Source organism: Saimiri boliviensis, chromosome 11 (genome assembly GCF_048565385.1).
Source record: "Saimiri boliviensis isolate mSaiBol1 chromosome 11, mSaiBol1.pri, whole genome shotgun sequence".
NCBI classification, from domain to species: Eukaryota; Metazoa; Chordata; class Mammalia; order Primates; family Cebidae; genus Saimiri; species Saimiri boliviensis.
Window position 1 is genome coordinate 12,568,938 of NC_133459.1, and position 22,309 is coordinate 12,591,246.

The 22,309-nt window shown below is 40.3% G+C and overlaps 1 protein-coding gene across 9 annotated transcripts in view; it reads left to right on the forward strand.

The window, feature by feature from the left end:
- The window catches only part of PRDM2 (PR/SET domain 2), a 124,705-nt gene that overhangs the window by 32,436 nt on the left and 69,960 nt on the right, over window positions 1-22,309 (forward strand). For 6 of the 9 annotated variants that reach the window (XM_074380093.1, XM_074380090.1, XM_039474047.2 and 3 more), the window contains 2 exons: window positions 10,966-11,118; window positions 17,756-17,882. In XM_074380093.1, coding sequence (XP_074236194.1) covers window positions 10,966-11,118; window positions 17,756-17,882 — 280 coding nt within the window. Of the gene's footprint in view, window positions 1-10,335; window positions 10,412-10,965; window positions 11,119-17,755; window positions 17,883-18,424; window positions 18,541-22,309 lie in introns of those variants that run through there. The other 3 variants (XM_074380092.1, XM_074380095.1, XM_074380094.1) reach the window with 3 other exon arrangements.

The following is a 22,309-nucleotide window of genomic DNA, read 5'->3' on the forward strand; positions in this document are numbered from 1 at the left end:
AAAATCTCCTAGGATAGTTGTGAAGATAAAATTTGTCATTGTTGCCTTTGTTTTTCCCTGGAGTATTGCATAGGAATTCAGCATTTACGAAGTTTAGTTCAGGTCAGTGCCCTCTGGAAGCTCCCTGAGTTCTTCAGGGAGCTCCATGGTGTGACTTCTTTTCAAAACAAGCTAAGATTTTGGATGGTGAGGAAAAGCATTCCTATCAGACTGCCTGAAATTGAATCACGTCTGTTTTTCACACATTAACATATAAAAGCCTAAAAATAAAAAATATGGCTAGGAAATGTGTGGACACTTTTCGTCAAGAAATTCTGTGGCATTTGTATGGTTGAAGTATGCTGCTGTTTCTCTTAATGCTGTGAGCTGTGTCCTAACTTGAAACATATGGACAGTTTATCCCAATGATTTTGAGCTCTTTGTTTCTTATGAATTTGTTATAATGTATCTTGCGACGAGGGTGTCTTAGGAAATGAGAATTTACCACAAGAGTTATTGCATTCTCTTATTTCACTGCTTTCGAGGTGTAAGAGTTCGCGAAGTATTTGTAGAAAAACGGGCCAGCCAAAAAATATTAATTACTAAAGATAATGCCTGCATGATTAAAAGTGTCTTGTCCACAATATTATGCTTCCTAATAAACTGCATTCTTAATTTTAGATGTTTCCCAAGGGAAACTAGCAAATTTGCTCACCGGGTTTAGTGCCACGTTTAGTAATAAGAATGTCAAGGAACCAGAAAATGCTTACTCTAGTGCTGTGTGTATAACGCTAATCTTGAACAAATGCCATCAGTATTAAACTGAAGTTGGTAGTGCTGCTTTTATCCCATGTAACAATTTGATGTTGTTGGGCATACTGTATAAATTAGTCATAGTGCTTTTTGTACATTAAGCTTCATTTGCATTGAGATTCATACATAGTTTGACTTGATCATTGTTGAAAATTTGGGAACCATGACTTACTAGGAACTTAATTTTTTCTATAAACTTATTAACATCCCATTGTTAATAAAAGATACGTCTTATATACTATACTACTAGAGTTTGCAAATCTTTGATAAGAATCCTAATTCTTATCAAGGGTGGCTTTTGTCTTCCTGCAATTAAAAAAATCTCATTCAGGTAGTTCTGACTAAAAGATATATATTTGATACAGAAACCTGTAAGCCTTTTGCTCTGTTAAAATAAAAGTCAATAGATATGACATACATGTGTAAGTATGTATATGGCAAAGGAAGTATAAATTATAATGCACATATTTCTTATAAAGAAGAAAATGAAAATTGAGGTAAGACTTAGTAGGGGCCCATTAATTTATCCCACTCTGCTCTTATTATCCTCAGACTTGCATCAGAATGCCTTGTAGTGGTGTAACAGAAATGGCTTATCATCAGAATCTCATCTTGGCACTTGTTCTCCCATCAAAACCCTTAAGACCAGCTTATCTTTTAGCAGCAGGTCTTAGACCCCAGCCAGAATTCCATTTTAAAGCTAATCTAAGACAAAGTGTTAAATTGCTCTCCTTGAGCCCTTGATTATCTAACCCAATCTTAAGTCCTCTAAGCTTTCACCGAAAACATTTTGTTAAATCAGAAATAACAGGAGAGAAACAGTAGCGTATTCTCAGTGTATATGCACAAAATAGGTTCTCACAAGAGGAGAGCGTTCTTCGATCAGTTTCTGACAGGGAGCTGCTAGCTAGCTGGTGCTCGGGACTGTGTTTCAGTTCTCTGGACTTTCCCCATCCGCGCCGAGTAATCTGCTGTATTTTAAAACCACCTCTGATAAAAGCCTTTCAGATTGACTTTTATGGGACTCAAATTGCTTCTAATTAACAGAACTTTCAAATTGTTTGGATGAGAATTATTTTTTATTTTTATTTATTTACTTATTTTTTAATATACTTAGAGTTTTTGGAGCAGCTTTAGGTGCATCGCGAAATTAAGCAGAAAGTACAGATAGTTCCCATATACCTGCTGCCCCCACACATGCACTCCCTTCCCCACTGTCAACATCCTGCAGCAGAGTGGGGCATAGCCTAGGAACCTGCATTGACACATCATTAGTACCCAAAGTCCATAGTTTATATTAGCAGTCACTTTTGGTGTTATATGTTCTAATAAATCTTTTACAATTTAAAATTAATATATGTTCACTGCAATACAATACAAACAATACAGAAAAATATATATAAGAATACAAAAATCATTGAAACTCCTACTCTACCATCCAGGTGCAACCACTGTATGGACATCTTCCTGAACGTTCTTTTAACTCCCTGCTTCGCTGCTTCTCTTTCTTCAGCCTCACACACACACTAGTACATGAACAACCCATATGTAGAAATTTATGCAATTGAGATCAAACAACACATGCAGTTTGTAATATGATTTTTTTCTTTCAGTATCTTATGGACATATCTATGTCAACTACTTCTTTATGTTATTCTTTCTTTCTTTTTTTTTTTTTTTGGAGACAGGATTGGAGACAGGGTTTTGCTCTGTCACCCAGGCTGAAATGCAGTGCATGTTCACAGCTCACTGCACCCTCCACCTCCTGGGCTCAAGTATTCTTCCTGCCTCAGCCTCCAGAGTAGCTGGGACTACAGGCCTGTGGTACCACACCCACTAAGTTTTGTGTTTTTGGTGGAGATGGGGTTTCACCATGTTGCCCAGCCTGGTCTTGAACTCACGGGCTCAAGAGCTCAAGCGACCTGCCCGTCTCAGCCTTCCAAAGTGCTGGGATTACAGGTGTGAGCCACTGTCCCTGGCCTATTTATATCATTATTTCTTATGCCCATCCAGAATTTCATTGTATGCCATTCATGATTTATTTAACCAAGACTTATGTTGGACATTTAAGTTGCTTTAATCTTTTTATGATTATAAATAATTCTTCAAAGTATAAAACTCACTGTATATAAATATTTGTTGACTTATCTGATTATCTTCTTAAGATAAATTTCTGGCAGTATAAATGTTGTCAAAAAGTTATATACATTTTAACTTTTTATAAATTTTGCCAGACATTTTTCCTCCAGGATTGTACTGTTAATGATTTATACAATCACCAACAGTATATGTTTCTTGCCAGCCTTTTAAAATCCAATATTGTTAATCTTTTTAATATTAAATAGTTAAAAAAGTTTTTATAGATGAATACCAGTCATCATTACTTCTAATATTTGCATTTTATTCATTCAGGCAACAAATTTTGAGGTCAAGAGGATAGAGGGAAGAAGTAGAATTGCATGTCAGTTAAAATTAATAGAGAAATTGTCTCTGTATAATGAGAAGACTAATGTAATTTTTAAAAGAGATAAAAACATTTTTTATAAGTCAGTGCTGCTGTGATTAAATATTAACAAGTGAGTTTTATAGTCCTCGCTATCTCAGTTATTCTGATTTCAAATTATTTATAAGTTAAAGTTGTAGGCAGGAAGAAGAGAGAGAAGTCAACCAGCTGATTCTGCAGAACCTTTTCTCGGAAAGTACTTTTCAGCTCTCAGTGCTGCTTTTCAGCCGTAGGGAAAGGTCTGGATCATCAGGGAAATACAACCTGCCACCTGTTTATTACAGCGCTGGAGCTAAGAATGGTTTTTTACATTTTTAAGTGGTTGGAAAAATAAAAATGTTTTGTGACATGTGAAAATTATGCGAAATTCAAATTTCAGTTCATGAGTAAAGTTTTATTGGAACACATGTCTGATTGTTCATTTAAATATTATCTATGGCTTCTTTTGCCCCATAATCACAGAGTTGAGCAGTGATGATGGAAACCATATGGCCTGCAAAACTGCAAATATTTGTGTGTGGCCCTTTACAGAAAGTTTGCTGAGCCCTGGTCTTGATGTGTGGGGAAGAGTAGCAGTAGGAGTGAACATGGTGATGTCTGGTTTCAGGTTTGCCTGGAAGCTGAGTGGTTAATAGCAGTGCATAGGTTTTTGGACAAAGTAATTAAAGGTGGGATGGCTATGGAATTGGTTGTCATAGAAACAGATGAGCTAATTACATTCCTCTTCTCTCAGTTACTGCAGGACAGATGAGGACATTGAAGTCCAGAGAATTAAGTGATCTTTTTGAACAAGTTCACTTGTACTCAGATTGGCAGCTTAGTCTGGTGCAAAAAAACCAAAATTTTCTTTGAGAGTTTATTTATTCATTCATTTAACCCCTATTAAGCTTTTAGCACATACCAAGCACTGTCTTAAGTTCTGGAACACCACGCTTGGCATACAGTGTTTGTGGTATTGTAAACTACTGGGAATACCTCACGGAATTTTTTATGTGTGGAATAAGGGAATACTAGAAATGACATAGATATTTCCACAGGTGAGAAATATGAGATCTATGTGGCTTCATGATGCCCTAGAATATTAGTCCTGGAATCAGGCCAAGAGCCTGTTCCTTGGTTGCTTATTCAGTCTTCTTCCTGTTAGCAAAGCCCAGAGACTCTTAGACTTTTTCGTGTTGTGGACCCTTTTGAGACTCTCTCCAGAAAATATACAAATACACATATGTACACAACATTTTACATGTTATTTATAGAGTTATATGGGATTCTTAAACATCTTTGGTCCACAGACAGAATTTCTGATTGAATAGTGAGAATAAATTATTTGTCTAGTGGCTGTTCACTGGGGACCTACTGTGAACCAGTCAACATTTTTTGTGCATCCGTTGTTGGGAGATTTTCCAGAAACATCGGTGTACTTTCAGTATAAAACCTACTCAGTCTAATTTTAAAAGAGAGGGTCTGTTAGTGCAGCCTCGAGGGCTTTAGAGGCCACACTGTTTAATTTTTAAATTTGTATTTTAGAATCTCTATAAAAGTAACCTGTGTGTTGGGAAATGTGCCCTGGCAGGTGGGATTATTGAAAGAAAATGTGCTGTCACCAATTAGATTCTCTTTTATTTCCCTTACTCTACAATTTTCAGACATTTTGGAATACAGTGTTGTATTAGAATAGTTCTTAAAAGCAGTCTGTGATCTGAAGTAATCTGAGGAGTGACGTAGTTGACACTGAAGATCCATTTTTGTCTGTAGTCACCAGAAAGTTACACCTGTAGGATGTCAGTTTTATAATCCTCAACAAACCCTTCAGGTATCAAATTCTGTAACTGAAAAACAACTGGAATTTGAACATACCAAGAAGGTATAGTTATTTTCGAGGTAGCAGTGTCAATAAAATTCTTTATTTAAAAAAGGCTTTCTTTGAAACACTTTTTTTTTTAACCAAGGTGAGGTTATCTTTTTTTTTTTCTTTATTCCTACTTTTAAATGAGGGGCAAGTTCCTAACTGATTTGTTTGACTACAAATTAGATAATTTATATGAAATTAGGTGATATAGACATCTCTGGCTCAGTTAATATTAGTTGAACCTGAACACCAAAGAAAAACACTTGGATCGGATGATGATGATGATTTTATTTTTTTGTAAAGTACTTTAAAAAAGATAACCAAGTAGACCTTATCTATCTACCTGTATGTTTGTACCTATTAACTAAATATTTGACGTGATAGATACCCTAAATAACCTAATTCGATCATTACATATTCTATGCATGTATCAAAATGGCACATGTACCCCATAAATAAGTACAATTACTTTATATCAATAAAGATTTCAAAAAATAGATGCTATAGATATTTTCCTCATTAACAAATATAAGTGGAAATAAAAAAAAGATTCCCTACTCAGTAATCTCTTCATTTCTGCCTAGAATCGCCTTTCCCCCTAATGTTAGAGGATACGGGTTGTATTTTGAATCAAGAAAGTGAGAATAATAATAGGAAAGGGTGCAGATTCCAGAACTGACTTCCGAAAGTTCTCTGAGTCAAGGTTTACTGACGGGGACTCAGGAGGTAAATGTGAACCTCCTGCCTGTCTTTTGGGAACAGACAGGGAAAGTTGAAAGCAGGGTGTAGATTATAACATGGGAAATTCAACAAGCTAGATTCCCCAGAAAAATGAAAACGTGAAAAGGAGCCTCAGGAGGTGTGGACAAAGCAGCCCCACTGCAATGGGAGCTTGGACCTCCAAGAGGGATTCCGTCTCCAAGGCTTAGAGCCCCAGGTTACATGCAGCGGAAGGGAAATCCGGAGAACAGCCAGCGGAAGCGGTTTGATTGCTGTAGACTCTGACTTCGGAGAGCTGCTGTGAGGGAAGATTTCTCTGCGCGTGGGAGTTGCTGCAGCATGAGGAGGTTTCTTCATGGCCTTGTCCTAACTCCTGAGCGGTTTCTATCAAAGTGAGTGGGTTACTGCAAGTTCTGATTGAGTGACGTGCTTACAGGTGAACAACTGAGGATTCAAATGATGGTATGCTTGCAGTGGCTGAATCAGAATTTTTTTTTTTTAATTTACAAATTTGAATGAATACATGTAACAGGTAGATGATAAGGAAGGCTAATAGTTATAACCCCCACTTTCTATCCCCTGAGGTAACTAACGGTTTGGTTTGTTCTTTGCAAACCTTCTGTATAGCATAAATATTTAATTTTCAATGTGTATTTAAATTGGCATGAGTACTAAAAGTTGAATTTAGATTATTTTATAGCTATTTCAAAATGACTGGATTAAATTGAATGGAAATTGGGTGGTATGAAAATTATGTTCTGCTTGACCAAGAATTACTACCCAGTCCCTGTCAGGTGGTAGAGGCAGAAAGGAGGTAGGGCCTGGCCAACTTAATGCGAGGTTAGGGATGGAAAGAGGGAAAATAGAAAGGCAAGTTGAGAACTCCACTCAACAGGACAAAAGTACCAGCCTCCCTCCCCCATTCCCTATCTGCATATTGTTTTGATTTTGGCATAGGAAGAAATAAGGGGACCAGGTTTGAATCCCGGCTGTGATTTTTAGTGACTTAATTATCCTTTTGAAGTTACCAACCCTCCATAAACTTGCTTATTTATAAGGGGGCTTAGTAATATTTCATAGTTATTTTAGAAATTCTTTTTTCTGTTGTTGAGACAGAGTTTTTGCTCTTGTTGCCCAGACTGGAGTGCAATGGCTTGATGTCAACTCACTGCAACCTCTGCCTCCCAGGTTCAAACTATTCTCCTGCCTCGGCCTCCTGAGTAGCTGGGATTATAGGCGCCCGCCACCGCACCTGACTGATTTTTTGTATTTTTAGTAGAGAGGTGGTTTCACTATGTTGGCCAGGCTCGTCTTGAACTCCTGACCTCGGGTGATCACCTGCCTTGGCTCCCCAAAGTGCTGAGATTACAGGTGTGGGCCACCATGCCCAGTCTATTTTATGAATTCTTTTTTTTTTTTTTTTTTTTTTTTTTGAGATGGAGTCTTGCTCTGTCGCCCAGACTAGAGTATAGTGGCTCGATCTCAGCTCACTGCAACCTCTGCCTCCTGGGTTCAAGCATTTCTCCTGCCTCAGCCTCCCAAGTAGCTGGGATTCCAGGTGCCTGGCTAATTTTTGCATTTTTAGTAGAGATGGGGTTTCACCATCTTGGCCAGGCTGGTCTCGAACTCCTGACCTCATTATCCACCCACCTCAGCCTTCCAAAGTGCTGGGATTACAGGTGTGAGCCACCACACCCAACCGTAAATTCTTAAGAGTTAAATAACATGTAAAGCATCTAGCCCACTGCTTGGTATAGTGGTCATTCTCTTCCTTCAGTTCTTTCCAAGTAGGGAGTTTGAATTTGAAAATTAGGTAACTTGTCAAAATTCATTTTTAATGGTATATAATTAGATACCTTTGCCTTTTTAAAAGGGAATATTTTATAGAATAAATCAAGGAAAAGATCAGTGATTATATGGTAGTATTTCTCTGGGATCAAGTCAGTTGCATATTTGTTGGCCCTTATAAAGATCTGGATATTAATTGATAGTTACAGGAAGCAAAATTATGTCACATTTTGGAAATAGATTCTGTGTGTCAATCACTGAAATTAATTTGATTAGAAACAAAGGTTTGACCAAGTAAGATGGGAATTGTATGAAAACATATTTTAATCTCAGTTTTTAAACATACAGTTAAACTCTCAATAAAAATGAGAAAGCTGCAAGATTGTTAGAAATACCTGTTGGGGAAGAGGAAGATGAGGAGGATTTTAGCTTAGAATTCCGCAGACCTTGGCTACCTTCATTCAGACCTAGGTTTTCATTTGGAAGACTACCTTGCTTTTCCCATCCTCCTTCCTTTTTTGTCATGTAGTATGTATTAAATCAGTGGGGGAAAGATAGAAGATTAAAGAAAATAAAAATTACAGATTATCCCTCTTCTCAGAGAAAACCATTTTTGACATTTTAATCTGTTAAGTTTCAAATTTTTCTCTTATGTTCATGTATTCATATACTTAAAACAAAAATGATGTACTTGAAAAATACTTTTTATAAATGCTTTTATTCAGTCATCGATATGTTAATTCCTTTATGCTGATAAATGTATTTCTGCAACATCTGATTATTTTTGCTGTCTTCTAATTACAGAAATAATGCATGTTTATCGGAAAACATTTTCAAGTATATAGTTATATCTAACAGGAAGTAAATCTTGCCGTATAACTTAATTAATCATTTGTACCACGGTACTTTTTAGTGTCTTAGGTTTCAGCTCTGTAAGTGGACAATAATTTACTGATTTAATTCCATATTGTTTGCCATTTAGCCGTCAATTGGAAGCAATTTGTAGTAAACCACACTACTGTGAACATCTTTGCATATACATCTGGGTACAATTGTCCAGCGATCTCATTAGAATGAATTCCTACAAGTGTATGTGCTGGTTTGTGTGTGTATATTTTAAAGTTTTTTTGTTTGTTTTTTGGTCAGGTGCAGCTAAATTTCTTCCAAATCAATTTGTTTTCTGCTCAGCAGTGTTTTGGGGCAATATCTGTTTTTTCACTCTCTTTCCTATCTTTAAAATTTTTTTGCATGCCCATTTAAAAGGTTAAAATTGTTTTACTTTCAATTTATTTTTTAATAACTAAGATTAGTATTTTTATGAGATTTTGGCTGTGTGTATTCGTTTTACTTCTCGATCTATTTTTAAAAATTGAAATGTCATCTTTTTCTACAAAAGCAAGTATTCCTTTTGTATGTCAGTCAGTGTGACTTAGAAGATGCCTTAGTCTCCTTTGAAACAAAATGAGCTATGTACGAATAAGGAATTGACTCAACTGTAGCACTTTGCTTTTTGCAAATGGCTATATTGACCCGAGAGCCAGGAAGTTCTGGCACAGCCTGTATTTTGATCCTGAGGCAGGTAGATGGACTCCAGCTACCTTCTGAACCATGTGGTTTTCTTGGCAACTGTCTGTGTTTGCCTCTGCAGTCTCATTAGTCTCAGTACTGTGCCAGTATTTGGGTGGGGAGTGAGTGGGACTCTGCCATCACTGCAGTGAATTAAAATGAAACTTACTATCCCTGAGCCCAGGGGCAGTTTATATTGCAGATGGGGGGAATAATGCCTGTATAAGTGACTACATACAGGTACTCTCCTTAGTGCCTGTGATGATTAAAGTAACTACAGTGTACCTCCCAGCATGGTACCTGTACATAGTAGGTGCTCATTAGATATTGGTAGTTCACTTAACTAGGATGGTCAAGGAAGGCACTGATAAATAGAAGACAAGCAGATCTGAGTTGAAGCCCATCTTTATGACAGTCAAACAGGTGACTTTGGGAAAGTTATTTAACTTATGAGCCTCAATTTTCACATATTCAAAGGAGAGATAATAAACCTGCTACATAGGGTTAAATGAGATAATATGCCAGGCAAATAGCATTATGCCTGACGTTCAACTTTCAAGAGGAAGAAGGCAGTGTTAGTGCCTGGTAAGGTGGATGCTGCCCCTTGGCAATCATAGACTTAGACACCCAGGCATTCCCAGAAGAGCAGCAGCATCACCATCAGCGGGGGGAATGGGAGTTTTGTTCCAGAAGTAAAGGTGCAGTAAAGAAGGGTCATTCATGTGGGTACGGGAGGGAAGAAGGCATGAGTGGTGGAAATCATGGGGAAGAAATGGAAACATCTAGATTATATCCTTTCTTCCTAAAAGTAAAGTGGAACGCTTATTTCTTTTGCCCCGCACGTCTGCCAGCCAGTTGATTCTGCAGTTCTGTTTCAGTGCCTACTCGGGTGTTTTATAGTCTGGTTTTGGGGAAATGTGCATATGTATACATGTATATACAAAATTAAAGTTAAAAATAGTTGCCAAATAGATGTTCTTTAAAAATGAAGGATGATAAATAAGTGCTGGAAGCATCTGTGGGAGGAATTGGTGTGGGTGAGAAGGGAAGGCTTCTCGCAAGAGGAGATTTCATTTGACTTCTAAAAGGGGTTGAGGATTTGGTCCTTTTCTTTTTGAAGGGCACTGATATTTCCCAGAGTCTGTTCCATCGCCCCTTCGTCCTTGCAGATGCTCTGGATGGAGCAAGTTTTAAGGGTGAGCTGAGTTTGCAGAAGCATCATATCCTGTCACCCATGTGCCTGGTTCACGATGCTTGTTCACCCCTGAAGTCTCTGTCAGCCCTGTGAGGAAGGGACCTGCTGAACTCTACTGCCTGGCAAGGCCAGGACGCCATACTCGGCTAGTAGAGCAACCCAGAAAGCTTGGGACGCGGGTGCTGCTGAACAACACTGCAGGCTGTTTTCCTTTCTAAGTCACACTTTACGGAGCATAGTTGTTATTTGTCTCTGTGTACGTATTTGTGAGCATCTGGAGATATCAAGCATGTTAACTATAGCTTTTAAAGTTTTGGGGTGGTGGGGGGAGGGTAGAAAAAAAAAGCCTAAATAGAAAAACAATGAGATTTACACAGTTTTGAATTTCAGTTTTCACCTTTTTCTTTTCTCTGTCACTTGTTTTGTTTTTATGAAATGCTTTATATGGAGTACTTACATATAATGAAAACGAATTATCCTTAAAAGTTAAAAATGGAAACATTTTAAAGATACTCCTATTTTAACAACAGTTTTTTCTTTCTCTCCATTCTCAAGGTATATTACCCAAATTTGGGATGGATGTGCATTGACGCCACTGATCCAGAGAAGGGAAACTGGCTGCGGTATGTGAACTGGGCTTGCTCGGGAGAAGAGCAAAATTTATTCCCACTGGAAATCAACAGAGCCATTTACTATAAAACTTTAAAGGTAACAGTGTTAGAATTAATTTACCATTAGTTACCCTGCTATGTTTTCCTTGTTTTTTGAGACTGTCTCATTCTGTTGCTCAGGCTGGAGTGCAGGGGTTCCATCACGGCTCACTGTAGCCTAAGCCTCCCCAGGCTTGGGTGCTCCCTGGACCTCAGCCTCCTGAGGAGCTGGCACTACAGGCACCTGCCACCACACCCAGCTAATTTTTGTAGAGACAGAGCTTTGCTATGTTGTCCAGGCTGGTCTCAAACTCCTGGGCTCAAGCGATCTACTGGCCTCAGCCTCCCAAAGTACTGGGATTACAGGCACGAGCCACAGTGCCTGGCCCCGCTTACGGTTTTCTAATGCTGTTCTTAGTTGTGACTGACAATAACTTTGCACACCTTGAAACGATTATATTTGGAAGTGCTTCATCCACACACTCAGGGTTCTGTGTTTTAAATATATGGTTGCCCATGTGTGTCAGGGAGCTAAAGCATGAAGATCGTGTTAAGTAATTACACACTGCTCCTTTAAAGATACTGATGAGTTAAGCAAGTGGCAGCTGCTTCCCTCCTCCTAAGACAGAGAGACATTAGGAACTGTCTGACTGGCAGATTTATCCAACTGTAAGAAACCATCGATAGCTGTTGTGGGTCTGTGTTAATTGAGTACACATTGTTAGTCTTTGATATTAATGCAGCCTGAATTAGCTTTTGGATTAGCTTTTCTTTTCCCTAAATTTTACCCAGGACATGTTTCTTCCTTCTGCCACATTTTCCTTGGAGATATTCATTGTTGAAAAGAAAAAGAAAGTCATGTTTTAGGACTGGTAATGAGGTTATGGAGCACTTTCAGAGACATACTAGGAAGTGTTGAGTGTTGCTGCATTTCTTCGTTGACCAAGGCCATGTCTCTCCCTCATTTTCATGGATCACATTCTCGAAGAAGACAAATCCTCACATTATACCTGGAGATGTTCTAAGAAGAATCTTGAGCCTGTTAAGATGGATGGTTGTTGCTTTTTGCAACAGATACACAAACTTGCTATAAGGCAAATTTCTCTTTATTCACTTACTTCCATTAAAAATGTCATAGATTGGAGAATGGTCTATGAAAAAAATTATCTCCATGGAGTTGAACACTTGGTGAGCACACATTTCAGATAGTGGCGAGCTTGCAGTGTGCTGGGTTTTGTTAGTGTGGTGGCAGTAGCCTTCTGGAAGTTAACAGGTAGCCGTTTAATTTTCCTTTGCTGCAGCTCTCCTGACAAGGTTAGCCAACTAGACTGCCTTTGACCATGCTCATAGCCAGGTCCTTGCCTCCAATCCCTGCAGGAGATTTTTTTTGTTACACTTTCTTATTTAGAACTTTCAAAACCTTGTTTTCCATTTCGTTCTGCCGGATCGTAGTAGCATACTTTTCCGGTAGGTATTACTCCATAGTTTTCTTATATTGACGTTTGAAATTGGATGCAAGCATGCATTCTGTTTCTCAAAAGTATTTAAAGTGAGAAATACATACAGTTGAGTCAGTGAGGTAGAATCCTAGTAGAGATGAACTAGTTAGGGGATGAATACGAGCCATTCAAGGTAACAGGAAAGAAGGTTTGAAGGCAGGCAAACCCATGTAGATGTTAGGACACGGCAATTCCTTCATTATACTTCAAGTTAAAATGTGTTCATCTCTGGTGCAGATTCCACTGAGTAGCAAGATAGAATAGTGCTTCGGAGAGTGAACTCTGAAGCCACACTGCCTGGGTTAGGTCCTGACTTGCAGTGATCCAAGGCAAGTAGATGTGACCTTACCAGCTTTGTAACCTTATCTAAGCCCCTCTCCATGCCTCAGTTTCCTCACTGTAAGATACAGGTAATTATGGCATTGACCTCATAGGGTGGTTGTGATGATTGCGCGGGTGAATATGGATAGAGCTCCAGCACCTTATAAATGCCAATACATGATTGCTGTTATTTTTTACAAAGTGGTATGGTGTCATGGTCAGGAATGGGGACTCTGGAGCAGACTCTCTTGTGAGCAAATTTTGGCTTCTAGATATGTGACCATGCAAAGGTCCTTAATCTCTCTGTGTCTTAGTCTTCTCATCCATAAAATGGAGGTAATAATAAGACTGCTTCATAGTTTGTTGTGAAGGTTAAACAAGTCAATATACAGAAGGTTCTGTGAACAGTTCTTAGTCCAGTGTAAGTCCTCAAGTGTTAGCTAGGTATACTAGTACTATTACTTTTGTCCAAAATAACGTAGTTCTGATTTTTTGCAGACCTCCCTTAATCTTGATCTTTGATATTTGCTCAAGTATATACAAAGCCTTTCACATTTTTTACTAGTGAATATCTAACCCTGTTCTTCTAGATTAAGTGTTCCGTGGGTTAGGTTTTGTGAAGAAATGACATGTGATACTCTCTGGGCTCTGTATCACCTTGTCAACTTATTATTAGACCAGATAATTGGGAAATCTCAACATTGGTTTTGTTTGTAATATGGTTAAAAACGATTTAAATTCCTGAAAGTTAGCTGTTAACTCTGCTATCCATTCATTCCTCTGTTGGTGAGTTTGATGAATATTTATTGCGAGTCTACTGTGTACCAAGTCCTCTCCTATAGTGGTGAGCAGGACAGACAAGGTCTCTGGTCTGGTGGATCTTCCGTGTTATAGGGGAAGAGGCAGATAATAAACAAGTAAATAAGAAGGTAATTTCTGGTAGTGATCAGTGTGTTAAGACAGTAAAATGTGATAGAGACTAGCTAGGTAGGAGAGGGCTGCTTTGTCTCTAGTGAGTCAGGGAAGGCCTTTCTGAGGAAAGATGTTTGAACCCCACTCCTGGGTTAGGAAGGAGACAGCCACGCAAAGGTCTGCTGGAAGGGCAGTCCAGGAAGAGGAGTGGTAGGAGCAAAGGCCTTGAAGGAGAAATAAGCTAATGTTTTTGGTTTGTTTTTTAAAGGAATACAAAAGCCCACGTGGCTGGAGGGAGGAGGAGAGGAATCTTAGGAGATGAGGCCGGTGAGGTCCACAGGGATGGATGAGTTTTAGGGTGAAGTGCTGTTCACTCATTGGAGAGCTGAGGCCAAGATCTGACCTATGACTTGTTAAAAGACCATGCTGGGGACTGGATTGTAGGTGGGTGTGAGTGGCTGTACTTTTGTGTGTTTGAGTGATCCTGGAATACTTCTCTCATTCTCTAATATTTTTCAGATTTAGGCACATTTTTCCAGTATTCCTCACCCAGTATGGGGAACATTAGAACCCTTGCTTCCTCCCGATTTGTTTGGTAAAATTTCAAGTTTATTTTATATATACTGATGTTTAAAGAAGAGAACATGGAGCAGATTCTTGGTTTTATACCTTTCTGAACCCAAAGAGAAAGTTGGAAGAGTTTAAAATCTTTGTTGTTAATTTTTTCTTTAACATCAAAATATATTTAAAGAGAGGTTGTTTGGTTTTCTGACTTTTTTTAAAATGTGGATTTATATTTCCTTTTTGAAAGGAGTAGTTTCTCTTTTGAATTTAACTTAAAAATGCTAATCAGTGCAGAAGAAAAAAACAACATAGTATGGAAGAAAACAAACTTTGATTTAAAAAATATATATGATTATTTTTCTCATCATAAGGGTCCATTGGTGTAGCTGTTTTAATATAAAGTTGAGAAGCATATATAGCTCTGTAATATAACCATTTCAAGTTGCCAATAATTTTATTTTGTTTTCTACGACTGTTTTTTTTTTTTTTTTTTTTTTTAAGATGTAGTCTTGCCCTGTGGCTCAGGCTGGAGTGCAATGGCGTGATCTTGGCTCACTGCAACCTCCACCTCCTGGGTTCAAGGGATTCTCCTGCCTCAGCCTCCTGAGTAGCAAGGATTACAGGGATATGCTACCACGCCCAGCTAATTTTTTGTATCTTTAGTAGAGATGGGGTTCACCATGTTGGCCAGGCTGGTCTCAAAGCCTTGACCTCGTCGTGATCCACCCGTCTGGGCCTCCCAAAGTGTTGGCATTACAGGCATGAGCCATCACGCCTGGCCTTTTTTTGCCTTCCAAGCTCAAGTGATCCTTCCTGAATAGCTGTGACTACAGGCATGCACCACCACGCCTGGCTAATTTTTGTATTTTTAGTAGAGACACGGTTTCACCATATTGCTCAGGCTGATCTTAAACTCCTGGCCTCAAGTGATCTGCCTGTCTCAGCCTCCCAGAGGTCAGGGATTGCAGGCATGAGCCACTATGGTCACTAATAAATTTGAAAGCTGTTCAGCAGCTAACAAATATGTTCCTTTTGTTCTAACACTTCGCCAGTGCTAGAACTTTCGTATTTGATTTGTGGTACAGATTCTGGTGTGTTTTTAGTTTGTGCGTTTTGCAGCAACAAGAATATCTTAGGACATGAGTGCCCTCCCAAGGGGCATTTGTGTGGATATTTAACTTCACCAAGTTGCTAGTTCAGTTAGCACTTCCCTGACAACTGCAATGGAGAGAACAGGGAAACTTAAGCTCTTTTTCTTAGAGGAATCTTGAAAATGTCCAGTGATACCTTCCCGCTAGTTCTCTGGTTATGCCATTTCAGTGGGGAATATGTGGGGAGTGCGTTTGTCCTCACTCCTTCCCGTGCTCTTTTTTGCTTTGGTTTTTAAGACTTTACGTATTTCTGAGAACTCTAGTCATTTCAAATATTAGTTGATACCACCATTTCTTAAATATGTGACTTAACAACAAAAAATACAGAAACTACACATTTCATCTACAGTTTTCTTTAACATAAGCCTGTTCTTTCAACAGACTAGCTCATCAGAATGCCAAAGGTGTTTGTGAGGCTGTCTTCACTCATTAACATCTTGTATATTAAATTTTTTTGTTAGATTTAACTGGTTCAAAAATAAGAGAAAGGCAGATTTTTTTCTTCGGGGTGGAGGAGAGCAAAGGAAACAGCTGCCTTTTATTTTAAAGAATTTAGAGTACTTTAAAATTTGGACTATATAAACAGTGAGAGTTCTACAGAGAATTAAACGAAGTAGCATTTGCTTTTAAGGGCTTCATCTAGACTAGAAGGTATGTTGAAGTGAGGAACTATTTGTTTCCAAACTGTAGGTGGAATTTCCCTCCCAGAAAAAAACAAAAAACACAAAACACACAGGATCACTCTCCTAGATAACCATTGTGCAATGATCCAAATCAGGAAGCTACTACCAACACATTATTTTATTAGCTAATATGTACATCTTACTCAGATTCTGTCAGTTGTTCCAATCATGTCTTTGTAAAATGTTTTCACGTCTGTTGTCACGTCACGTGTTTGGATGGTACCTTAGTCTTTATCTTTTATAATCTTTTAGTTTTGAGAACTGGTTGGTTATTTTACAGAACGTCCCAGAGTTTGAGCTTCTCTTATGTTTCATCATGATTAAATTCTGTGTAAGCATTTTGTGCAGAAATCTACCGGAAGTGATGCTGTTTTCTGTGCATCGTATTAGGAGACATGCTGTTGATTTGTCTTATTACTAAAGTGTTTTTTTCTTTTGTAATTAATAAACATTTTATGGGGAGATATTCTGAGGCTATGTATTTTGTTACTCCTTTTACCTACTTTTAGCATCCATTTATGATTGATTCTTGCTTGAATCAATCATTACTGTAATGATTGCCAAATGGCAATTTTCTAATCAACATTTCTTTTTTACTGATTAGTTGGCATCTCCTTTAAGGAAGAGCTTTCCTTTTTATTTACTTGTTCCTTCCTTCCTTCATTCACATCATGCTGGACTCATGGATTCTCATTTTCATTCAGTGGGTTTTAAATACAATTTTATTTGTATTGATACCCTTGAAACTTTCGAACACATCTGTCGTTGTGAGAGAAACCAATAAGCTGTTTCCCCAAATTCTAGGGATGTAAACTTTGCATCCAGTGTGTTTTTTCTTCTGGATCTTGTTCTGCGTGGAATCAGTTTGATGGTGGTCCTCACTACTCCCAGTCATACATGGCTTAAGAATGTGATGGTTTAGGAGCATAATGCATGGGAGATGCTTCCTGCTATATTCGAAAGTTAAAATGTACAAGTCTGATGTCCGGTCCAAAGGGCGAGGCACGGACCTCCCCGGACCCGAGCAGGCTGGTGGCCCCGGGCGGCCTCCCGTTGGAGGCGCTGGGATAGAAACCGCGGCGCAGCTGTTAAGTGCTTGCGCGTGGTTCCTCCTCCTCGTCCTGCCGAAGTTGCTCTCGGGGTCTGTAACGCGCGGGGGTCTTTATCTTTCAGCACTCCGCTTTCCACGCCGCGCGCTTTACATTTCTCGACTTTAGATTTCGTGAGCAAAATGGTCCCATGTTTTATTTTTTCCCGTGCGTAGGCCGTCGTGAGGCTTGAAACAGGAAGCTGTGGCAGCACCCGGGCTCCGCTGCCCGTCACCTGGCCTCCCGCGCCCCTCGCCCGGCGCCGCGGGTGCGGTCCTCCCTCCAGCAGAGGGTTCCGGGCGCCGGCGCGGTCCGCCTGGGGCCGGGAGCCCTTCCTGCTGGCCGGGTGCGCGCGGCGCCGCCGCCGACAGCTGTTTGCCATCGGCGCCGCTCCCTCCCGCGTCCCGGTGCGCGCCCCGCCCCCGCCAACAACCGCCGCTCTGATTGGCCCGGCGCTTGTCTCTTCTCTCCCCGCAGCCAATCGCGCCGGGCGAGGAGCTCCTGGTCTGGTACAATGGGGAAGACAACCCTGAGATAGCAGCTGCGATTGAGGAAGAGCGAGCCAGCGCCCGGAGTAAGCGGAGCTCCCCCAAGAGCCGGAAAGGTAGGAGCCCCCCGGCCCGCCCGGCCCCAGCGCCACGCCCGCACGCGACGCCGCCGTGCCGCCCCCGCCGCTGCTGGCCTGACCGCGAGGCGGGTCGTGGGCTCGGACGGCGGCGCCCGCGGCGTCTTAGTGACCTTTTCCGGACTCGGCCCGGCCCCGGCCCTGCTCCCGCCCCGCGGTCCCGCTCGGGCCCTGCGATCGCCGCCCTCCCGCCCGGCCGGCCGGCCGGCCCGGCCCCGCTGCTGAATCACGGCCGCCGCTCGCTCGGGCTGTTTCCTAACTTGTGACTTCGAGCCCGGGCTGCGGAAAGTGCGCGGACGTCTCTCCCGGGCCGGACGCTCTCCCGCGGGCACCCTGAGCCCGCTCCGCATCCGCGCGCACGGCGGGCGCCCGAGCCTTCTCGGGGCCGGCCTGACAGCACGGCTGCTCAGACTCGGGCCCGCAGCTCAGGACGCGGGCTGCGTCGGCCGCGGAGTCGGGCGGGGGAGCGGGGGAGGCAGGGGCAGAGTCGGGCGGCGGCGGGGAGGGCGGGGAGGCTGCGGGCGCGGTGGGCTTCCGAGAGGATGCCCAGGGGGTGGTGGAAGTTAGAGAGCGTGCTGTTCTGTCGTTTTGACGCGGTTCTCATAGTTTTACGACTTCTGATGATTCCGAACAAAAGGTAAAGTGTAGTCACACTTAGAAAGGGAGGGGATAATTTCTGGGTAGGAAAATAGTTTGGTTGGCTGTATCATATTTCCAGCTGGCATACTGACACGTTGGGACTTTTTTTTTTTTTTTTTTTAATGAAGAATTTTAATGTGAACTCAGGAATCGGTCGTAGATTCCAGTTTGAAAATATGCCAAGGCACAGTATGGTAGTTTCTTACTGATACAAATGCAGGTTTTTGTTTTTGTTTTTTCTCACCTTAGGTCTTAAGTAAATTTTTTAGTCATCTGAACAAACAGGTCCATCCTTTACCCAACATTGCAAAGTGAGTGCTGGAAGACATAGTGTAATTAAAATCATACCGTAAACTCGATTTGGGAAAATACTAAAATCGTCATTAAGGAATGTAGGCAAGAAGTCTGTTTTGATTTTTCAAGTATGTATTCTTTGTATATCACCACGAAATGGAAATACAATTAACTCCCCCATGGAACAGTTGGTAGGCCTTTTACTGAATATGCATTGTCTATTTATTGATGTGATTTAGTCACTGCTTTAGACTGTTAAACGCTTTTGATCCTGAATCAGATGATCAGGGTCTAGAAAGTTCCCGGTTGTTTGTTTTTGTTTTTGTTTTTTAACTTTAACTGGGTACTGGGATTTTGTTATTAGGCTTAGTGCTTAATTGGTTGCAATGAAAACTTTTTATGTAATTCAACTTGTTCCTTTATTTCGTATTCATTTTGTTTAATGTTACCAGCCTTCCAGGTAAGTTGTGATATGTAGGGGGCTGGAGATGGGGAGGACTCTCTTTACTGTGCCACTAGTCGTAACTAACTCATGTACTTAAATAGATTTGTAGTTTAATAGCAACCTCAGTTTAATGCTTTTCTCTGTTTGGCATACTTTGGTGTGCCTGTTTATTAGAACGTACATCATTACTCTTTTGTTTTTTTAATCTATCTGTAAATTAATTTTTCTCTTAGTTGGATGTGGGGAAAACTTGAACATGTACTTTTTGCTGTATTAGTGATATGTGAACTTAATATCTGCAATTTTATACCTGCATAGACGGCTGTGTTTTATATTGACTTAAATAGTTCATATTTCTTATTATCCTATTGTTTTGTACTATTCTGGGCAGCCTATAACCCAGAATCCTAGGTTTTAATTATAAGACTTACACAAAGCTCACTCTGGGAACTTAGTCTGTTTTTAACAGCTTACTGGGAAAGAGACCTGTTGGCTAAGACTTAAACTTTGAAGAGTTTAAATAATGAGTCAAACCTTTTTTTTTACTTTTAAATAAATAGTCAGAACCAACTTATAGCTTGCAAAGACCTGAAATGGAGATTTTTTTTTTTTATATTAACTCATTTCTATTTAGGTTTTATGTGTGACCTCAAACATTTAAATAATATCTTTTCAGGTAGTGATGTCAGAGAGTGAATCAACATAAATGTCTTTCAGAGGCAATGTTGACTTAGTATTGCTGAAAGCCGCATGTTGAATACATGCAGCGGACAGGTAGATTGACAGTGGGCCTGACTTCATTTTCATTCTGAGACAGAGCAAAAAACAAAGGGCTGAATTCCTCATAGTTCTGGACCTCAGCTTCTTTGCATGACAGCTGCTATGCTTACAGCTGTGCGTTGCATGTGGTGCCTTTTAGAATTCATCAGATTGCTGTTGGATCATAGGCTTGTTTGGGCAGGGCAAAGCCCTAATTTCTTTACATCCAAAGTAGTGGACCCTTCTCCTCTCTACCCTCATCACTTCTCCCCTCTCTCTTCCCTTCCCTCCCTCCCCCATATTCATTCATTCATCTAATGTGTATTTAGCCCATTCTGTGTGCTAGGCACTGTCCTCTGTTGTACCGCACAGTGATGAGCAAAAAGGCAGCAGTAACTTCTCATGGCGCCTGTAATCTCTTGGGGGAAATCATCATTAAATCAGTAAATAGCTGATCAGTGCCTAGATGGTTGGCATGTAGTGGGCCCTCAATAAATATTCATTGATTGGCAAGGACTTGCACAAATGTGTTGAAGGAAAAGAACGCAGTGCTGTGAGAACACAGTTCATATTGTCTGCGACCATGGAGCATGCAGTTTTGCCCATGGGCCAAAGATGGGCATACAACAGACATTTTAAACTAGAGTTTAATTTGGATTCTCAGCTTTGTGATTGATCTTCACTTTTTACATATCTGAGCAGCCTCTGTACAATGGAAAACATGTTGCTTGGATGAAATAGATTAAACTTTCAGTTAGAGAGCAAGGAGGGTTTGTAGTGTCAGGTGTTTCAGGTTATTTTAATGTGAATCATAGAAAGATTACAATTATAAAATGGCATAGAAATGGTCAAATTTAGAAGTATTTCTCATTTTCTTGATCTCTGTCCTGTTTGTTTTGATGAGAAATGAGAAATTGAATTTGCTTGTCAGCAATAAGCAATGACTGTTGGCAAATGCTCTTCCAGAATGTAGACTATCATGGCAGTATTTTCCCTGCTTTCTCAGCTGCGTAAGAGCCTTCTGAAGTTCTTTTAACCTGGAGAAACAACAGTGGCTTTCTACAAATGGGCTTAGTGGAAGGAATGAAAAACGGGATGCCTGGGTGTTTACCAGGTATGCGATTTTGGAGGACTCATGTCACCTCTCTGAGACGAAGTTTCCCTAGCCGTAAAAATGAATATCATAATATCGATGATACTTGTGCCACCTAACCTCACAAAGTTGTCAAGAGCAAGTGAGATAATAAAAACATGCTCTGTGAAGCCGTGGGCTCTTGGAAATGTAAGTACCACGTCTCAGAACAGGGTTGGCATTTACTTCCCAGCTACCTGCGGAGGAACTACTGACTTGGTGACTCATTTATTCAGTGGGGATTTATGGAGCACCTGTGGAAGCTCAGAGTAAGCATTGGGTATCTTCTTTCCCTCTTTCTTCCTATGTCACAGCCTCATTCTGTGCTGATTCACCCTTGTTTTGGCCTAGTTCTAACCTGTTGACCTCACTGTTCACAGCAAATTAGAAGAAAAGAGTTTATATTTATAGCAGCAGGAAGTTTTATACCTGAAAGCTGGGCATTGAAGAAGACAAAGTTTATAACAAAAATCAGCAATGAATGATAAAGAATAGGTTTTGTAAGGTCATTTAGTAGGTTCCGGTAGTCCTTCATAAAAGCCTTAAATAGTGCCTGAGAATATCAACTAGTTTATAAGCATTTATCGCCATGACTTTTAGTCACCGCAGAACAGTTAAATTATAATCAGCTTAGCAAAGTGATATTTTATCTGTCTTTACCATCAGAATTGTTTAAATTAAAAACCTTGGTACTGTGAAGAACACTAAAGTCTTTTGAAATTGTATATATTTGAAATTCTTCAATAAAGGTGTTGAATAACAAGCCTTTAGAAACTTAACATTTAGGGAGGTAAGAGAGCCGTATGCAAAGATAACTCAGTCTAAGGTACTTTAAAAAAAAAAAAATGCTAAACAGATGGTATAGGCAGTAAGGACTGTTGCCCTCCCTACGAGGAGGAAAAAGGGATGCTGAGCTGGGCTGGGCTGGCTAGGGAGGCTTTATGTAGAAAGGGTGGCAGGATGGGGACATTTCAGAACAGAGAGAGGAACGAGGAGAACATTAAGAGGAACCTTGGGGGCTGAGAAGTTGTAACTGTGTGGATGGTCTTCCTCTCTGTTATTTAACAAGTATTCCTTGCGTCTGTGTCAGGTACCATTCTGGGGGCTGGAGTTTCAGCAAAGAACTAAAATGAGAAG